Here is a 19259-nt window from a genome sequence, read left to right on the forward strand (position 1 = left end):
ACTATGATCTGTGGGCCTGCTCAGTTTGCTGTCCAGGTAAAAGTCTTGATGGGCATCTTTAAGGCCCCTGCCTTTATCTTTCAACTGAACTTGGATCAGAAAGTTCTTCCAGTAGAGGACGTCTCCAATCAGAGGACTGACAGCCCTTTAAACAGAGGGCTGTCCTAAGTAGGACACATGGCCAACCTATGAAGGAAAGAGGAAGAGCAACGACAGGCCTCCAAGCCAAGGGGAGAGAATTCTAAAGCCTGGGGGATAATGCTGGGAACACCTTCTCCCACGTGCCAACCACCCTGTCTTCGAGTGGCTGCTCCCTGTGATTTCACACTGGACACATGTTGTGGCAGCCAGTGGGTTGGGAGGGACACTGAGTTTCAGTCCTGCTTTATATGATGACTGAGTAACAAGACTGTCATTCTACCACACGTAATCCTACAGATTTGCTTTTGATAGGCCAGTTCTGTTCCACCTAGCTACACTGAAGGACCCTACAGCACAAGACCGTGACCCATGGGATTTTTATTTTACTGCATATGTTGGCAACAACATGGGACTGCGGGGAACTTTCTTCAAGGATTACATCAGCTCTTTAATCTTCTCTTCCAGTTTCTTTGCATGCGCTCCAGTTATTTCAAAAATCTATGACCAAGCAAAAAGAAAAGAAAATGAATTGAAGTGCCAGGAATTTGGGCAGAGTACCCTGCCTCACACAAACCTGCCCATACACCTCCTCGGAGGGCTTTCTCCAGGCGAGATCAGGTGGCTGGTGACTGGGAATTGGAGATGTGAGCAGTCACAAACTGGCATCCATCACAGCACATGTGGGGAAGCTTTGGCCTTCCAGATGTTGCTCAACTACAACTCCCATCAGCCCCAGCAAGCATGTCCAATGGCCAAGATGATGGCAGCTCTTGTTCAGCAACATCTAGAGGGCCGAAGGTTCCCCTGAGCTGCACTATAGCCTGCTTCTTCCTGATTCATATGGCTGAAAACCATCAATAGAATTTTTTTCCCCAGAGAGCTCATACCAATCGGAAAAACTGTACCATTGTTGGAAGATAGTGACACTGTTCTCAGACTTATCCACTAATGTTATGTCTTCATTCTTAGGTTGCAATTGTGACACACAAGCTGCTTATATAATGGACCTGAAGCTGCATAACTGTGAACTAAATTGGTGTTAGGGATGCTTAGCATGGCACAGACTGTTTTCATAAATGACACTGAAAATTGCCCAAACAAGAGATGGATTGATTCCATAAAGGAAGCCACAGACCTGAACTTACAAGATCTGAACAGGGTGGTACATGACAGATGTTCTTGGAGGTCACTGATTCATAGGGTCGCCATAAGTCATAGTCGACTTGAAGGCACATAACAACAACCACCTCTTCAAAGTACTGATAAGCCTCTTGTTTTAATTAAAATAATAATCATACATTCTCGCTCTTATCACTAATGGGAGTTAATTATCTTGCATATGCCCATACTAAATTTTCAGATACTTTCAGATTCTCAGCAATTTTCATGCGGTCTATGTAGAAGAAAAGTTTGGGAACCCCTGGTCTAAGACATCTGCTTATGTCCCTATGCTGCTCTCACCCCTCATTTAGGTGCCTGGGATGCTTGCGTGTGGACATACCTCCTTACAATTATGGAAAGTGATTCTTAATAATAAGTCTCCAGACACAAAGTTACATAGGTATTTATCAGGTTTAGTAGAAAATTCAGAAATGCAGAGTCCCTTCATGATAGTTGCAGCCACATACACCCTTTTTTGCTACTGGATTAAAAATGAGATCTTTATTAATGCATTCTCTCACAACAACAAACATCTCTAGGAGCCAATCAGCATGTAAGTGGAGAGCGTTAGCAACTGAGAAGAGTCTTCTCAGTGGCTGACTCACCTCCTTTCACTCTGATTGGCTCCAATCAGCAGGAAAGTCAAGGCAGCATATTAGAAGACTCTTAGAAGGGAGACCTTCTGCCTGCAGGAAGAGGAACATTGCGCTGCCAGGGAGGGAGAGCCCCTTGTCATCTGCTGCTGCTGTGCTGCTTCCCCTGGCTGTCACCACCACCACCCTTCCTGCTGGACTGCTGCTATTAACAGCTGCCACGCCCTGCAGGACCAGGTCCCAGCTTATTTCATTGTTGCCGCTGCACTGCGCGAGGAGAGTCTTCGGCGTGGGACATTGTCGCCGGATGTATGCTGTGTGGTGTGAATGAGATTGGTGTGTGTATGTATGTGAGTCGTTGCTTGTTTTAACTACACTTTAATTGTATTTAATTGTATTTTAATGCTATTTAATTATTTGTTCTGTTGAGTTTGCTATTTATTTCTATGTTTTTGTATTTTATGTTGCTGTTTTACTCTTATGTACACCGCCCAGAGAGCCTTTTGGCTGTGGGCGGTATAGAAATTAAATAAAATAAATAAATAAATAAATAAATAAATTCTCGGTGACTAACACATTCCCTTTTCATGCCGATTGTAGGATGCTTGGAGATATAGGGACCCTGCTCCCAAAAAAGCAGAGGGACTAAGACCCCCTGGGAAACTACACTCCTGGTGCTTATGGACATGACCGTAAAATATTTTGTGACGTGCAAGTTTGATATGACATTATTTATTAAGTGTGCTTAGGATTACACTGATGGCATTCCCAAATATGTACTTTCACACAGTCTTTGGTTTTCCATAACACAATGTTCGTCCAAGCCTCCACACTTGGGGGGGGGCACTACTTGCACACCCCTTCCATATGCACATCAAAGTTGGATACACACCTGAACCAAGACCCAGACGAAAGGGCACTCAAAACAAAAAGGTAATTACAGTGGCTGAGTAGATCTTGTACAGTGGTTATACTGACTGGGCAGCCACTGTCCTTTGCATTTTACAAAATACTTTTTCCTATACAAAGATTAAATTTCTGTGTATGAAAAAGTAAAATATGAAGTGGTCTCAATAGTGAGAAAAGTAAACAAATGAATGGTGATCCAAATGTTTTTCATTCTCATGTTATGAAGCTAGCTGTCAGATGATGTATCACCTTCCCTACACATGCAGTGTAGACTGAAAAAACAGCACCCAAGCCACCATTCAATACGTGCACGTGTTCTTTCCAACATGAATCTACAGGTCTCAAAAAGTAATGTGTGACAAAGTCCTCAAACACATTATAACATGCCTCAGACATGGTCTCTTGTTCTACCACCATGCCTTCACACCATCACTTTGCCAAAACATAAGGACAGGTAAATTGCTTTTAGGGAGGTTCACAATTATGATTTCCTATTTATTTCATCTAAAAATATTTAAAATACATAAAAACAGCCAGGGGAAGATATGGAGAAATATAAAATACATACAAATAAAAAAGGGGGGGAGGTGAAGAGACCTTAAATGTGCTACTCACCATCTCTCAGCCTATCCTCCCCTCAGGATGAAAACAACGGAGAACCATGACCACCCCCAGGAAGAAAGGCACACTTAAAATGTAGAGGAAAAAACCATCTACAACCATAGTGTGAAATCAAATACTTATTGGGACACAGTATGAAGAAATATTTATATAAATGTGACTATCAAATATGTTTATGATTTACAATCCGTAAATATATTTATAATGCAATCCAATGTTTGTTTACTCAGAAGCAAGTCCCAATGTATTCAATAGGGCTTACTCAAACTGGGAAGTGTACAGAGAACTACAGCCTCAAGTGATAAGGAACTTGTTCTTTCAACTTGTTCTTTTAAGCTGAGACCTTATCCCAGTCTGAGTCTGTGTTGGAATTGCTTTTTAATATTTTTTAAGCCATTTCTTTTTTTAAAAAAGATTTTTTTAAAGCTTTTAAAAAATATTTTCAAAGATGTTTTAATATATTTTAAAGTCTGTTTTTTATGATGTTTCAAAGTGCTTTTAGTGCTTTTGTTTGCCGCCCAGGGCTCCTACTGGGAGGAAGGGCGGGATATAAATCAAATAATAAATACATAAACTTCATTCACCCAACCCAAAATTCAGAATCATGCCTCTTTAGGCTGTTTTCCAACTGTTTATTCTTGCTTTATGGTTATTGGATTTTAAAGGGATTTATTTCTTATTGTGAGTTGCCTTGGTTTCCCAATCCTACCTCACAGGGTTGTTGGAAAGACTGCACGCACACATGCACACACGCACACACACACACACACACACTCTGCAGATGTATAAATACATACAGCCCATATAATAGTTTATTGTCAAACCAGTTGATCATTGCAGAAAAACCAGTATTAGTTTTTAAAAAATCAGTATTAGTTTCCTACAGAATAAAAACTGTAATACCTGCCTACTTGCTTTAAAATAGGACTGGAGGGGGGACAGAAATAGTTAGAACACAAACACAATTCTTTTTTACATTCACTCAAAAGTCCCATTAATTTACAGCACGTTCATAACCATGTCTACTCAAAAGTAAGTCCTATTGAATTCAATGGGATTTACTCTGGGCATATGGGATTAGCATGCTTTTACCCCCACAAAAGCAAGTATTGGGAAGGTTTTGAAAACACTGCCCAGGATCTGACTCCTGCACACAAGAGGGAAAAAACCTGAAATGTATATACTTACCCAATTTATGAGATTTTCAGATAAACAGGGGGTGGGGGGAAACCACCATTTTCTGGCATTGCAATGAGGTTTTCTAGACACTGCCCAGGTCAACCAAACTGGCTTCACACTGATTGGCTGCAATCCTGAACGGGCGGGGTTAGACTGAGCTACAAAGTGCTATAAAGTACAGATTTGTTTTAAAAAAAGATTTAACAGTGGGGGGGGTGGCTGACGTTTTTATGTATATCTCGAGAACCTGACCACCTAGAAACTTAATTTTTTTAAAAATTAAAGCTGAGAATCCGGGCCACCTAAGGGGCTAAACAGGCACCAGGTGGCATGCAACGAATCCAGGTAAAACCTGGCTAACCAGGCAATATGGCAACCCTACCAGATTGAAAGAGAGAGAGAGAGACTGTGTGGTGGAACAAGCTAAGAACTTGGGGGGAGGACTATAACTTTGTATTTATTGTTTTATTTCAATTTTTGTGTTAGTGATATATGTATGAAAAATCATTGTATGTGATGTAGATAAAACACTGTCAATGGTTTATGTTTAAGAATTATAGTCACAGCCTTTGCTGTGAGTCCCTTCAGAGACCCTGAATAAGGACTTTGATTATATGTAAGAACATTAAGAAGTATCCTAAAAGAGTTACATAGGCACTGACCAGACTTAGATCTGCTTAACTTCATCAAGGTGGTGGCCTCCATAGGCTGCTCCCAACAGGAAGGGAAATCAGTACGCCAGCTCCAAGGCTACCATACGTTTTATCCCATTCCAGTGGAAGGAGAGGACTTTGGGTCCTGCTCCCTCCATTGATCTCCCTCTCCAGCCACAGAGAATGGGTTGTATTCAACTAAGTCCTACTCAGAGTAGACCCACTGAATGTAATGAGTGTAAATTAGTCATGGCGATCATCTTCAATGGGTACTACCCTAAGTATTGAATGCCACCCAAGAAAACTCACAGAATCCAATGATCCTGAGACACTGTCTCACTGACTATAGGATTTCACCCCAAAGTGTGACAAGACTGAGAAGAATAATGATGTGTGGAAAAACCCAGAGTATGAAACTTACAAAGAGGAGTATAGTTTGATTTTTTTCTGCTCAAGTGCCATGGACTGCCTTCAAGTCGATCCTGACTTATGGCGACCCTATGAATAGGGTTTTCATGGTAAGCGGTATTCAGAGGGGGTTTACCATTGCCTCCCTCTGAGGCTGAGAGGCAGTGACTGGCCCAAGGTCACCCAGTGAGCTTTATGGCTGTGTGGGGATTCGAACCCTGGTCTCCCAGGTCGTAGTCCAACACCTTAACCACTACACCACACTGGCTCTCACTTTATCATCTATATGAACCTTGAGGAAATTTTTAATCATACCATTTGATTATTCAGTGGTATTTAACACCAGCCAGATTGAATAGAATTTATCTAACAGTCAGAATGTTAATGTATTGTTTTCAAGGTGCTGGCTTTACACAGAAACTAGAAATAGCTGTACATAAACTTCTGGAACTATCTTTACATCATGCCAAGTTTATTTTTTCTCTATTTTATCATGCCAAATTTATTATATTGAGTAGTGTGGCTTGCTCGACCACTTGGAGGAAAAGTAACAGCAGCTGCATTTACTGATTGAACTCTAGAGCTGTGGTCAGGAGGAAAGAGTTCAAATTATGGGACAGAGAGGCAGGAGACCCTTAATGAAATCCTCAAGCCCTACTCTCTGTTCAGGACCAGCCCTACCATTAGGCATAGTGAGCTGGGGTGGGATAGAGAGTGGTGACGAGCTGTTGGAAGACAAATGTGGTCGGCTCTACACTCTCTAAGGTAGCCTACTGCTCCCAGGAGAATGCTGTCCTCTCACTAGGCTGAAATATGGTTCTACTGCTAGTCCAATCAATATGTGGAATGGGATGGAGGGAATCACGATCTTGCCCTTTGCCTCAAGCAGCAAATGTCTTGGGCTAACCAGATCCTGCTTTCTACAGGCATCACAAAATGCGGCAAGGCTCTTTCTGCCCTTAATTCAAGCATTGGGTCAGGATGGAAGGAAGTCGAGTGGTTGCTCGATTTTGCAAAATAAATGGGTTGAAGTTAGGATCAATAACTTTCAATCAAACCATCTCCTAGGTGGAACTGGGGAGCAGAGCCAGTAGAGCCAAGGTAGAATCTGGAGGATTAGGGGCAGCCCCAGACAATATCCAGGGTGTAAACTGTGTTTCTAGGCCACACTTACCTTTTCTCCGTTCATGTAGAATTGGAATGTTGGCATGGCAACAATACTGCAAAGGTCAGCCACATCCTGGGGACGAAGAGAGATTGAACAATATGCCATATGGTCAAGGAACTAATTAAAATATGCTAGACACTCATCTTCTGTAAATATCCCTAATAAAAATGAGAGACAAATCAAAACATGGTGATTTATACCACATCCATCAGAGCTGCACCACATACTCCCTAAATCTAGATATTCTGTTTGGAAGTATCACATTTGAAACTGTTGAACAAATTGCCAAAACAAAATAGAAACTCATCTTGCTAAACATTTGCTTTGTTCAGATAGTTTGATGCCATTTTGTTCCCCTGGCTGGTACCTTTTCCTGCACAATTTTCTGTATTGTACCACCATCATCTACTATTATGAAGTAGATAGCACCATCAATATATATGATGCTTTACAAAGTATTTGAGGGTAAATCCTTGCCCCAACAAGCTTACATTCTAAGGGCCAAACTAGACTTGACACTATCTATGAATGCAATCAACACACACATTTGTTTTTTTGGCATGCAAATAGCCACCGAGAAGCCTGAGCAGGTGTGGAGGGATAAAAGTGGGAAGTTTGACTATTTTTGAGTATGAGATAAAATGTTCGTCTATATGAGAACGTAAGAAGAGCCTGCTGGATCAGGCCAAGGGCCCATCTTGTCCAGCATCTTGTTCTCACAGTGGTTAACCAGATGCATATATAGATGGGTGATTGTAATTTTATTGCTATTCAGAGGTTTGAAAAGTGCATTTATGCTTCCCTGTGCATGGGATTTTTTAAAAATGGGCATAATAATGAAAGTTGATATTTTCCCCCAGTACACTTTGTTCATTTTTGCTATCTATTTGTATTATTGTTCCAAGTGTATACAGTCTAGTGATAGCTAACAATATAAAGTTGTCACCCATCAATAAAAAAAGTCACAAAGTTGTGATGGTTTTTATAAAGAAAGAGATTGCCCCCAAAAGAATAAAATTTTGATGCACAAAAAAGGTTGCTCACCCCTGTTGGAAACAAAATACTGGATTAGATGGACCTCCTGGCCTGATCTAGAAAGGCAGCTCTTATGAAGGTCTACCTTTGTACTAACACTCTAGCTGAAACATTTGGCATCATCTGGTTTTAGTAGCTTACCTCTGCCAAGTCCACATCAACAATGCAGAATAGTACATTTTCATATCGAACAGCCAACTCCTTGAGAACAAAATTGAACAAATCTGTTAGTTGGCAAGCATAGATGAATGGTCTGGTCTGAATCACTACTATAATTTTTAGCTTAAGTTTCAAGGGCCCTTCAGTTTGAGGAATAATTCTTCATTGATTTGTGTGTCTTTCTTTCTTTCTTAACTTTTTTATTTGGAAGTAATGGTTTTCTTCCTCTTGTATTTGCTGTATAAAATTGTACCACCAATATTTTGGGACAGAAACTGAAGACTTGGGGAAGTTATTAAGATGGTGGCTAGACAACTTCAGGTGTGCTTGGAGAAAGTAGATCATCTAGCCCATCAGTGGGGACCCTCTAGCCTGCAGACCTAATTAGGCCTGAAACATCCTAGTTTGGCCTGTGAAGCCATTCCCCAAAAACCATGCCCACAAGCCCCATATCTGACATCAGATGTGACAACAGGTGTGGAGCAGGTATGGACGAGCTACAAAATTCCTTTGCAAGCAGGGCTTCCTGACTGATATTGTCAGGGAGCCCTATTGGGATGACTGCAGTATTCCCTATGTTACAGGAAGCCCCTTTGAAGGAACACTCCCAGCTGTATTTTTATTCCTCATCCCTGACCTAAACCTATTTCCATCTGGCTTCAGGCCTGGGTTTGGCACTGAAATAACCTTAGTTGCCCTGGTTGTTGACCTCTATCAGGGGAGAGACAGGGAAAGTATAGCCCTATTGATTCTCCTTGACCTCTCTGTGGCTTTCGATGCCATCAACTATGGTATCCTTCTGGAGTGGCTCTGCACGTTGGGAGTCAGAGGCACTGTGTCACAGTGGTCCTGCTCCTACCTGCAGGCCTGCTTTTAGAAAGTGGCATTAGAGGACTTCTGCTCGGCCTCTTGGCAGTTGAGACATGGGGTCTTACAGGGTTCCATCTTGTCCCACATGCTGTTCAGCAGTTATCTGAAGTCATCTGGGAGTTTGGAGCTCAGTAGTGTCAACATGACGACGACACTCATTTCTGTTACTATACCATCTGGATCAGGTGAGGCTGTACAGGTGCTGGATGAAGGCCAGTAAACAAGCTGAATCCTGACAAGATGGAGGTGCTGCTGGCAAGCAGATCTCATGTCTGAGAATTAAGTAATGACTTTTTCTGGATGGAGTTGCACTCAGTGGTGTAGCGGCAAATTCAGAAGTGGAGGGTTCCTTCATAATAGTCATGGCCACCCCCCTCCCCTCCCCCTCCTTTTTGTTGCTGCTGGGTTGAGAATGAGATCCTTGTTAATGCCTTCTCCCACCACAATAGATGTTCCTAGGAGCCAATCAGCATAAAAGAGGAGTGTGTTAGCTGCTAAGAAGAGTCTTCTCAGTGGCTGACTCACCTCCTTTCACTCTGATTGGCCCCAATCAGCAGGAAAGGACATGGAATCATGTTAGAAGATTCTTATCAGTGGCTAACCCTCTCCCCCTTCATGCTGATTGGCTCTTAGGAGGCTGGAGACATAGGGACCCAGCTGGGACCCTGCTCCTAAAAATGTAAGGGGTCTAAGACCCCCAGAAAGACCCTAGATGACTACACCCCTGGTTGCACTCACCATGGAGAAGCAAGTCCATTGTCTGGGGATGCAATCTGAGGATTGTCTTGATCCATTGGTGTAATTTGAGGCGCAGGTGGCTTCAGTGGCTAGGAGTGTCTATTCCTAACTCTGGCTTTTTGCTATTTCTTGGACCAAGATAGCATGACAACAGTTCTTCACTCTTTAGTAACCTCCTGGTTAGACTATTGCAATGCACTTTATATAGGACTATCCCTAAATATGGTCTAGAAGCTGCAGCTAATGCAGAACATGGCCACTAGGATTTTCAGCAGTACAACTAGACAGAACCATATAACACCAGTTCTCTAGGCACTGCACTGACTGCCAGTTTGCTACTGGGTCCAATTCAAGATGTTAACTTTAGTATATAACATCCTTAATGGCTTGGGACCCAAATACCTAGAGGAACACCACTCTTTATAAGTTCCAACCTGGGACTTGAGATCAGCAGGGGAAGCCTGGTACCACCAATGGGTGCAGCCCGTTGCAGCAGGTGGAGGGGTGGCATAGGGCATTTTCTGTGATGGCACCCTGTATGCAGACCTCTTTTCCTGTGGACATGCAATTGTCTCCCACATTAAGATCTTCCCGGCGTTCACAAGACACATCTTTTCACCCAAGCATTTTGGGGATGAGCTAGTTGGTTGTGTTTTGCCTCTGCTGAATCACTGACTTTTTAAAATTGTTATTTGTAATGTATCCTTGTAAGGTGTTTTAATGAATTTTAATTTTGATGTGCATTGGGTTTTTGTATTGTTTTGCTATATGTACGTTGCCTTGCGATGCTTCGGAATGAAGGGTGGTCTGCCAGTCTAATAAATAACAGCAGCAACAATATTAAATAAACGTTTTTGTTCAGTCATGGCATTACTAGACATTGTAAACTAATACAAGCTGATGCGTTAAGATCAGGGAAAGGGAATCTCCATGTACAGTGGTGGTGACAAATGATAGAGCTTCCTCTGTCGCAGCACCGCATTGGTGGAATGCCCTCCCCCAACAGGTACACGAGGCACCAGTTGTTATTTCAGCACCAAGTGAAGACGTACCTGTTTACTCAAGCGTTTTAGGTTTTTAATGAGTGACTGTGTTTAGCTTTCTCCTCTGTTTAGTTCAGGGATGACTAACCTTTCGCTCTCCATATGTTCAACTGGAGGGACACAGGTTAGCCACCCATACCCTAGAAAAATTAATAACTTAATTTCCAGTGGACTACTTGAAAATTACTGATGATCTTGGTGGACCACTTAATGATTTTTCCGCCTGTTGTAACAAATGTAATGCACTCTGTGATGATTTTTAATTGTATTTTATTGCTTTTTATTTCTTATTTCCCATAGAATTCAAATTTAAATACAATAAAGCATAAGAAATAAAAGAAGCAACAAGATACAATTAACAATCAATATGAATATTTACTGCAAACATGCAGCAGACCACCTGAATGAAACTCACAGACCACTGATGGTCCATAGACTACAGTTTGGAAACGCCTGCCCTAGGCAAAATAATAAATTGGCATTCCCTTCCATTAATCAGCTCACCAGGCCCGATTCTGGAACTAGACAGGATCTTCTTCCTCTTTGAATCTCAGTGTCCTCTTTTCCTTAGTGGGCTATTGCTGCTTTACCCACTCATAAACACAGTCCAGAAAAGTAGTCCCAACTAAGTCCTGTTGGAAAATATAGAATGGGACACATTCCAGTCCTCATCATATTTACTTGGAAGTAGTAAACCACACTGATGTCAAATAAACTAATTCATGACTATCTTTCTTGGTCTGTGTCCAGTGAATGCTATGAGACTCTATTTTCACTGGAAAGAGTCTTGGAGTTCATTGTCGGCCACATGAATGGGATGCAGCCCAATCCTAGCTGTAATTACTTGGAGATAAGCCACACTGACTTCAAAAAGACTGAAGTCATGACTAACTTTTACTGGATTACATCCAGTGAGCTGAACCTTCCCAGTGAATACAAGAAAGGTTTTTGCGGCATCTTGATGACTAAGAAATTTATCATGGCATAAAACCTATCAGTGAATGTGCCCTAGAAAACACCCAACACTCCCTGTGGCTGTACTTTGCAGGTAGTGCACATAGTCTTTTCGACAGTTTGCCAGCTTTACCGCTCTTCTCATTAAGGAAGTCCTGATAATATTTCAGTTAATCTCAGGGTTCTTTGGAATCCAACTTGAAAACCACTGCTCTAAAGGGAAACCATTATGATTGCCGTCACATCCTTCACCCAGGTCTCCTAGCTCTTCCATCTCAACAGATAGTGCAGATTATGAGTACTGAGAATCTGTAGGGGAGAGGGAGGATGCACCTAAGCTCTTGTCCTCCCAAAATAGAACAGCCTTGTGACTGCTTGAAAAAAGGTAAAGGTACTACGCTCAGAATGACCCTCCATGGTGCAGAGTGGTAAGCGGCAGTAACGCAGCCGAAGCTCTGCTCACGGCCGGAGTTCGATTCCAACGGGAGGAAGTCAAATCTCCGGTAAAAGGGGTCAAGGTCCACTCAGCCTTCCATCCATCCATGGTCAGTAAAACGAGTACCTGGCATATGCTGGGGGGTAAAGAAAGGCCGGGGAAGGAACTGGCAATCCCACCCCATATATACAGTCTGCCTAGTAAATGTCGCAAGACGTCACCCTAAGAGTCAGAAACTACTCGCACTGTAAGTGCAGGGACACCTTTACCTTTACTACGCTCAGAAATCAACAGAAATAAAGATTCACTGGATGCAATCCAAGAAAAGTTAATAATACATTCATTTGAAATGACTTACTTCCAAGTAAACATGGCTAGGAGAGGACTGAGTCTGGTTTAGGGTGGTCGGATGGAAGAGAGGGCAGGAAGCCTGCACGTGTAATAATTATGAAGAAAAAGGCATTTTAACAGGTGTAGCTGCTGAAATCCCTTCTTCTATACTTCTCTTGAAGGTGCATGAGCCCTCTTTTTCACCTGGCCACCCTAGGCCAGGTCCTCTTCAACATTTTCTAGCTGGAGGCAAGTTGTTCTGTTGCAAGTGACAGTCTCAGCACAACAGGAGTTCTGATCAAGGCAAAAAGTTGCGTTTTGAACAAGCAGAGCAAGACGAAGCAAAGTAGGACAAAGTCTAAGTTCTGGGGAGGCAAGGTTTCAAGGCAAGCTCACAGGCTGAGCGCAGGCTGGAGACTCCATAACTACAACTCCCATTCATCCCTAACCATTGGCCATGCTGGCAGGGGCTGATGGGAACTGGAGCCCAACATCATCTGAAGAGCTGCAAGTTCCCCTTGCCTGGCCTAGAAAAGGGTACCACAGATCAGGAATATGTGTTACCTTTGCACAACAGGCTTCACCTGCCCATATTTCCTCTTTTGCCCAGTCCACAGCACAGGAGTCCTCTTACCCTTTGCATCTGGTAATAACCCCATATCTTGTGAAATTAGGAGGTCTGAAACAGATGATTTCTTGTTGTCCATTGCTTTTTTTTGATGCTAACAGATTTTAATTCAAATCCTTAATTAGCCTTTGCTTGGTTAAAACTGTTGCTGAGCAGCAAATGAGAACAGCTGCGATGGCACCTATAGGGAGCCCTTTAGGATAACAGTGACTCTGAAGTGTGTGCTTGCACATGTGCATCTGAGTGAAAATAAGATGCAGACAGTGTAGAATTCTTTATATTGTGAGATGTTTCCTGTCCTGCTGAAAGACATGTATAGATTCTTCTATAATAAAACTATCCTTCCTGAGAGTAGTTGACATGCCCTCCTCCCACAGTGTGTTAAAGTTGACTAACACTGATTTGAACCCCTTGTTAATTTTCTCTCACTCAAGTGATTAGTTTAGAATGTCTCCAAATGTGCTTTGTACAGGAATCCTGCAAAAGAGCTCACGGTTTCACCAATTGAATGCAAAGTGGCTTACAAAACACAACTGCCTGATAACATAAAATCATCAAATTTTCAACAATGTAACATAAACAAAACAATCACGTAGGGAACAGTGTTAAAATAATGTAAAAAAAATGCACAGCCAAATGCCTTCCTAAATAGCTATGTTTTTAACAAATACCTTAAATGTAGGGAACTGCTGGCTGTCACCAGTCCACATGCTGGGTGCCACCACAGAAAAGGCCCCTACCCAGCACATTTCATATGACTGAGGAATCTGGACCAAAGCCTCCCCTGTTGAGCAGAGCATGTGGGGAAGAACATATGGAAGAAGGTGGCCCTTAAGGTACCCAGGTCCCAAGCCATTCAGGGTTTTCAAGGTTAAAACCAGCACCTTAAATTTGAGCCAAAAACAAATTGAGAGAGAGTGTTGCATTACAGTAGTCTGATATGGAGGCACTAGGAACTTAATGAAAATGGCAGGGTCCAATTTTATTACATACCAGCTAAAGTAGGAAAAGGGCACCCATCACCACTGACACTTTTGTGAATCTAAAAAAAGTGCTGGGTCAAGGCATAGCCCTTAAGCTATGAACCTGATCTGTTGGGACAGGGATAGGGAACAGTATCTGACCAATGGGAGGGATCTGAGCTCCCCATTGGCCACTTTACACAGGTGGGTGGGGCTGCCTACCTGTCAATCACCTGGCATCACCATGATGTCAGATAACACCACTATGAATGGAAGAACCAGGAGCACACTCTTGAGTGTGTTCCCAGACTGACGTTCCAATCAATCAAACTTTATTTACAGTCAACTGACCACAGATACAGATTCATAATATTAAACATGTGTTAAGTGAAATAACAGGCTAAGAAAAAACAGCATACCAGATGATAAAAATACATCTCAATTAGTCTGAATATACTCAGTGATCATGAATGGTCTGGTCAGAATAGCCAAGTTCAGAAATTTTGCCACTTTCTCATTAATTAACTTATTTGAGCTCTCAAGTAAAATAGTCAAAAGGGACTCGTTCCCAATTCTTTCTTCCTTTGCAGATGCAGCTTGAAACCACACATGTAAGAGAACATGTTTGAACTCAGACTGGCTTAAAGTGAAGCTGGGCTGCAAAGGAAGATCTTTGCCAAAAGTGGGTCTTGCAGTTGACACTGAATTTAAATTCAGTGCCAGCTGCAGTGTTGCTTTTGGCAGGGACTGGCTGCACTCAGGATCTCTTGCTCCTCCTCATCAGTAACTCCTGACTCACTCCTGAGTGCAGCTAATCCTAGCGGGGCTTGCCATTAGCCTTAGTTCAGCACTGACTGCAAGACCCACTTTTGAGAGGGATCAGTTCCACTCAGGAGCTCCAATCTCAGCCTGTTTTAGGGGGGGTACAGCCCCATCCAAGACATGGTGTGCACTCAGTCAGTCCACCCACCAACAGTACTTCTTGCCTGGATTATGCTTCAACTGATTTCTGTCCCATCCAGTCTTTTACAGCTGGCAGACAGAAGATATTCAGGAGTTTCACCATCTCTAATGCTGTGGGCAGGTAATAGCAATCTTACTTCACTCTTCCTCCAATAACTTTATGCATAAAAGTGGGAGCTACAGCAATATATAGCAGTGTCAGAGTTCCAGTCACTCCATTCCATTCCCCCTTTCACTCCAGTCGGTCAGCATTCAATGCTCACTGAACATGCTCAATTCTCTGGCTCACTGGGCTGTTTTTGGAGTTCCTCTAACTTAGGTTCCCCCCCCCTAAATATTTGTTGTACTTTCAAAAATCTTCAGGTTCCCTCAAACCTATCGATATCTCTCCTCCTGTGTGTGTGTGGTGCCATTGTATTATTTATTTATTGAATCTATTTTTTTATTTATGATTGCATTTATATCCCATCTTTCCTCCAAGGAGCACAAGGTGGAGTACAAGCATGGTTCTCCCCCTCCCCATTTTATCCTCAGAACAACCCTGTGAGGTAGATTAGGCTGAGAGACCGTGACAGACCCAAGGTCACTCAGTGAGCTTCATGGACGAGCAGGGATTTGAACCCTGGTCTCCCAGGTCCCAGTGCAAGACTCTTAACCACTACAGCACACTGGCTCTCTTGCCCTTCCTCCTTAAGGAATCCATTTTAGATATATAAGCACCAACACTCACAGCCTGAACATCAGAAATAGAGGGAACAATTATTTATGTGGTGCAGGAGGAGATAGGGTGCTGGGAACAAGAAAGTGATAGGCCTAGAGTTTCCTAGTGGTACTCTGATCTACTTTACTTTGAACCCAGGTTGCCAGATCTACATGGGGCTGCCACAGAAACCAGCACCCCTGTGTCAAGTTCTCTACCTCTAGAAGTGCAATATCACTTGTCCCATGCTGTCATATCATCCTGTCGTATATATCCTCTGCACTTTGGAGGCTGCGTTTTGGGGTGGTGACATACACAATGTGATGACTTATATTTTATGTAAGGGATCCACCTTTAAGGGGGAGAGCAAAAGAACTTGGCACAAAGTTACTGTTGTAAGTAGCAACTCCGTGACATAGGTAACATATGTTTCTACCCACAGTTTTTACACTAGACTCCTGCTGTTGGTGTTTAAACTGGGCTTTGGCAGCAATTGCACTTTAATGACTCGGATCTATGAGCAACACTGTTTGTTTTGTTTAGCTTACACCTAGAGAAAGGCATACGGGCAATGTGTTTGGCTATCTTCTGAGCATGCTTCCATTGCTGCCTTTTAAAACTTTCAGCAAAACCACCCAGGGATCTTTGGCTTTGATTCATTAAAAGCAAACAAATCTAAACCTCCTTCCACTTTAAGTGCTTTGCTAAAAACCCTTCATTGCAATCTTAGGATGTTCTGGGGAAGAAGCATTAGCAACTTGCTCTCCACTGAAACAGCAATTTGGCTGTTTCATAAAAATATCAGATGTCTTGACTTCATTAGCCCTTGAGTGCCTGTAGCTATCAATCACACATGGTGAGGTGTTCTTAGTGCCAAAATAGTCCTCTGCTAAAAAGAACAAGCACAACAGACAAATTCACACCAGGTTGGTACTGGGTACTGGGCCCACAGTCTGTTTCCCCCCCCTGTACCTTTACGAACTGTGTGATAGACAGAAATCCAACAGGTACACCTTTGCACATCACTGGGAAATTCTTTAGCTGTTCATTTTCTGCCTATCACTTGGCTGTTTACGACCACTGTAGTTAGTACCATCCTAATTACTTGCATAGTCTCCTTGATCTGTATGGAATGGAATCCTATTGATTTGGGTGAGGACTCCATGTCAGCATACAGGAGTGCCAACTTCTCTATCTCTCTCTTTTATTTTTACTGAACATGCTCCTGCACCTGTAACAGAAGTGAGAAATGTGGAAAGTGCAGCTTGTCACACATCAGAGTTGATGAGAAGTTGTAAATGGTGAATAACCCATTTTTCAAAGGAGTCCTTTTTTGTTTTGGAACTATCAGCCCAGCTGCCTCTCTCATTTATTACTTGCACTGTCTGAAATGATAATTAAATGGATGTTTGGAAACTTATCTGAATTACACTGGATGGAGCGTCACTCTTTTCATTCACGTAAATATCAGTTTAATATACTGATATTATAGCACCATCAATGTTTATGCTCTTTACATCATAACATAAAGGTCCCTCTCCCAAGAAGTTTACAATTTACAGTTAGATTGGGGAGGGAAGGGAGGACAACAGAGGGAGGGACAGAAGACAAAGCAAGGTTAAAAAAGGATGAATATGAGCAAATGCTTTTATATGGTGAGGGTGAGGACTAAGATCAAGTCAAAGGCTTTATATAAGAGATGTGTTCTGACTCTGAGCTAAAGCTGGAAGGAAGAGAAGCAGTGGGTACCACACAGATGCCTGGGAAGAGGTTAAAGGCATAAAGGAGATGTGAAAGACCTTTGCCAGAGACCCTGGAGAGCAGTGGTCAGTCAGAGTAGACAACACTGGATTAGATGGACAAAAAAAATATGAGCTGGTATAAGACAGCTTCCAGTGATCCTAAGGGATGTGGTAAGTCATTTGAGAGCAGTAATGGCATGACATATTCTCCTTGCATCGTGGGAGGGCCAGTAATGATGGCAACATGAGACTTACATGAACAAAAGTACGGATCATTTTGCAAGGCCCACACCATTTTGCTGAAAAGTCAACGACAAGAAGTTTGGCTCCTGCATCCTTCAAAAGCTCCTCAAATTCTTTCTGTTTGGAAAGTAAGGGCACAAACAGTCAGCAGGTAAATAAACCTTTCAATCACACAGCACAGGGGTCGGGAACCTCTGGCCCAGGGGCTGAACACAACTTCCCAGGCCTCTCTGTCTGGCTCTCATACCACTTCACCAGGCTACATCTCTCACTGGCCCTGCTCCAAACGCTTTTGCCTGGCTGGAATATGCCCTGGAATATGCTCCTTACCTGCCTGGATAGATGGAAAGTTGCGTGTATATGTAGAAACCTCTGACTTAGAGTAGGTTACGTAACCAGCTGCATAAGAATCCTATCTGTTGCTCCACCCACTTTTGTCTCTGGCCCCACCCATCACTGGCATGCAGTCCCCAGAATGTCCTCCCTAAGAGATTGAGACCCCTGGGCTGAAAGAGGTTCCCCACCTATTACACAGCAGGAGTCACAAACAAACCCAGGCATTTGATCTCCGTATTTCTTCAGAGGATGACTTGGATCACAAGTCAAATATGCCTTTTCCACAAATATTCTTCATTTGTAAAACTTTTCATTTTGTGAACTGTTCTTCCAACCAGTTTTATACAACTATCCCACATCCATTTGTAAAGACAAAGTCAGCTCTGGATCTTGGTTTAGGGGTGCATCGAGACTGTTGCTATTTTTGGTGGGATTCAATCACATACTGGCACATTCAGGCTGCACAATTAAGGTTGATTTGTGCTGCTGCACAACAAATCTGCCTACAAAATTGGACACAAAACTACAGGGTCATGATTGGACAAAATCCCAAAACCAACCATTTGCTGTGGTTCTGGTTAAAAAATATTTATCTTTTATCTATGATGACCTACTACGCGAGTTGAGAATCATGTAGCAAAGACAGAAGTTTTCTTGGTCTGCAATCCTATAAGCCATCTTCCTCATAGGAAGCTTCACTGAAGGGAACTTAGTTTTGACTAGATATGTATAGGATTGCCTGTTGAGCTCTTTATGATCTTTGTGGCTGGTGGTCTGCATTTGACTAGCTGGATCACGCAAGCTGGGCAGTGCAGCCTGTTGGGAGCTCACCACTGGTTTAGGAATAACTGCTGTTATTTTGATGGAATTTCTAGATACAGGATCAGCTGCTTACATGGTATTGGTTAAACTGGCATTATAAGGGTCCTTGCAAATAGCTAAAAGACATAATTCTGCCCCATCCATCACCATGTCCAGAAAGGGGGAGGGGGGAGAGAAAGAAATGTTCATTCATCAACTACTGTAGATTTGGCCAGCTTCAGTTGAATTTCTTCCAGTTCTGTACTTGACTTTCAGTCAAATATCAAGATAATTCTATAGCAGCATGAATTCAAACACTTGCCCGATTATGTATATTCGGTAGCGTTGTGGGTTCCTCCATTGAGCTCTCTTCAAGCTATTTTCTTCTCTCAATATCTATCATCAGAAGGTGATACAAGGTCAGATCAGGTTGCCGGGATGCTTTTATGACATAAGAGAACTGTGTCAGCTGAAACCCTTTTAATA

At 42.5% G+C, this 19259-nt stretch overlaps 1 protein-coding gene across 1 annotated transcript; it reads right to left on the reverse strand.

The window, feature by feature from the left end:
* Window positions 1-576: 576 nt before the first annotated feature.
* Window positions 577-19134, reverse strand: LOC133376809 (thioredoxin-like). The gene is made up of 5 exons (XM_061609603.1): window positions 19096-19134; window positions 17649-17753; window positions 8010-8069; window positions 6840-6905; window positions 577-639 (listed from the first exon to the last, which is right to left on the reverse strand). The coding sequence occupies exons 1-5, from the start codon at window positions 19132-19134 to the stop codon at window positions 577-579; spliced, it is 333 nt and encodes a 110-aa protein (XP_061465587.1).
* Window positions 19135-19259: the final 125 nt, after the last annotated feature.

This window comes from Rhineura floridana, chromosome 1, assembly GCF_030035675.1.
Source record: "Rhineura floridana isolate rRhiFlo1 chromosome 1, rRhiFlo1.hap2, whole genome shotgun sequence".
NCBI classification, from domain to species: Eukaryota; Metazoa; Chordata; class Lepidosauria; order Squamata; family Rhineuridae; genus Rhineura; species Rhineura floridana.

Coding starts and splice junctions, on each gene's coding strand:
- LOC133376809 (XM_061609603.1), bottom strand. CDS start 19,134: ATGGAGGAACCCACAACGCTACCGAATATACATAATCGG. Junction 6,906..8,009: donor TTGATGTGGACTTGGCAGAG/GTAAGCTACTAA, acceptor CTTCGTCCCCAG/GATGTGGCTGACCTTTGCAG. Junction 640..6,839: donor TCTACATGAACGGAGAAAAG/GTAAGTGTGGCC, acceptor GCTTGGTCATAG/ATTTTTGAAATAACTGGAGC.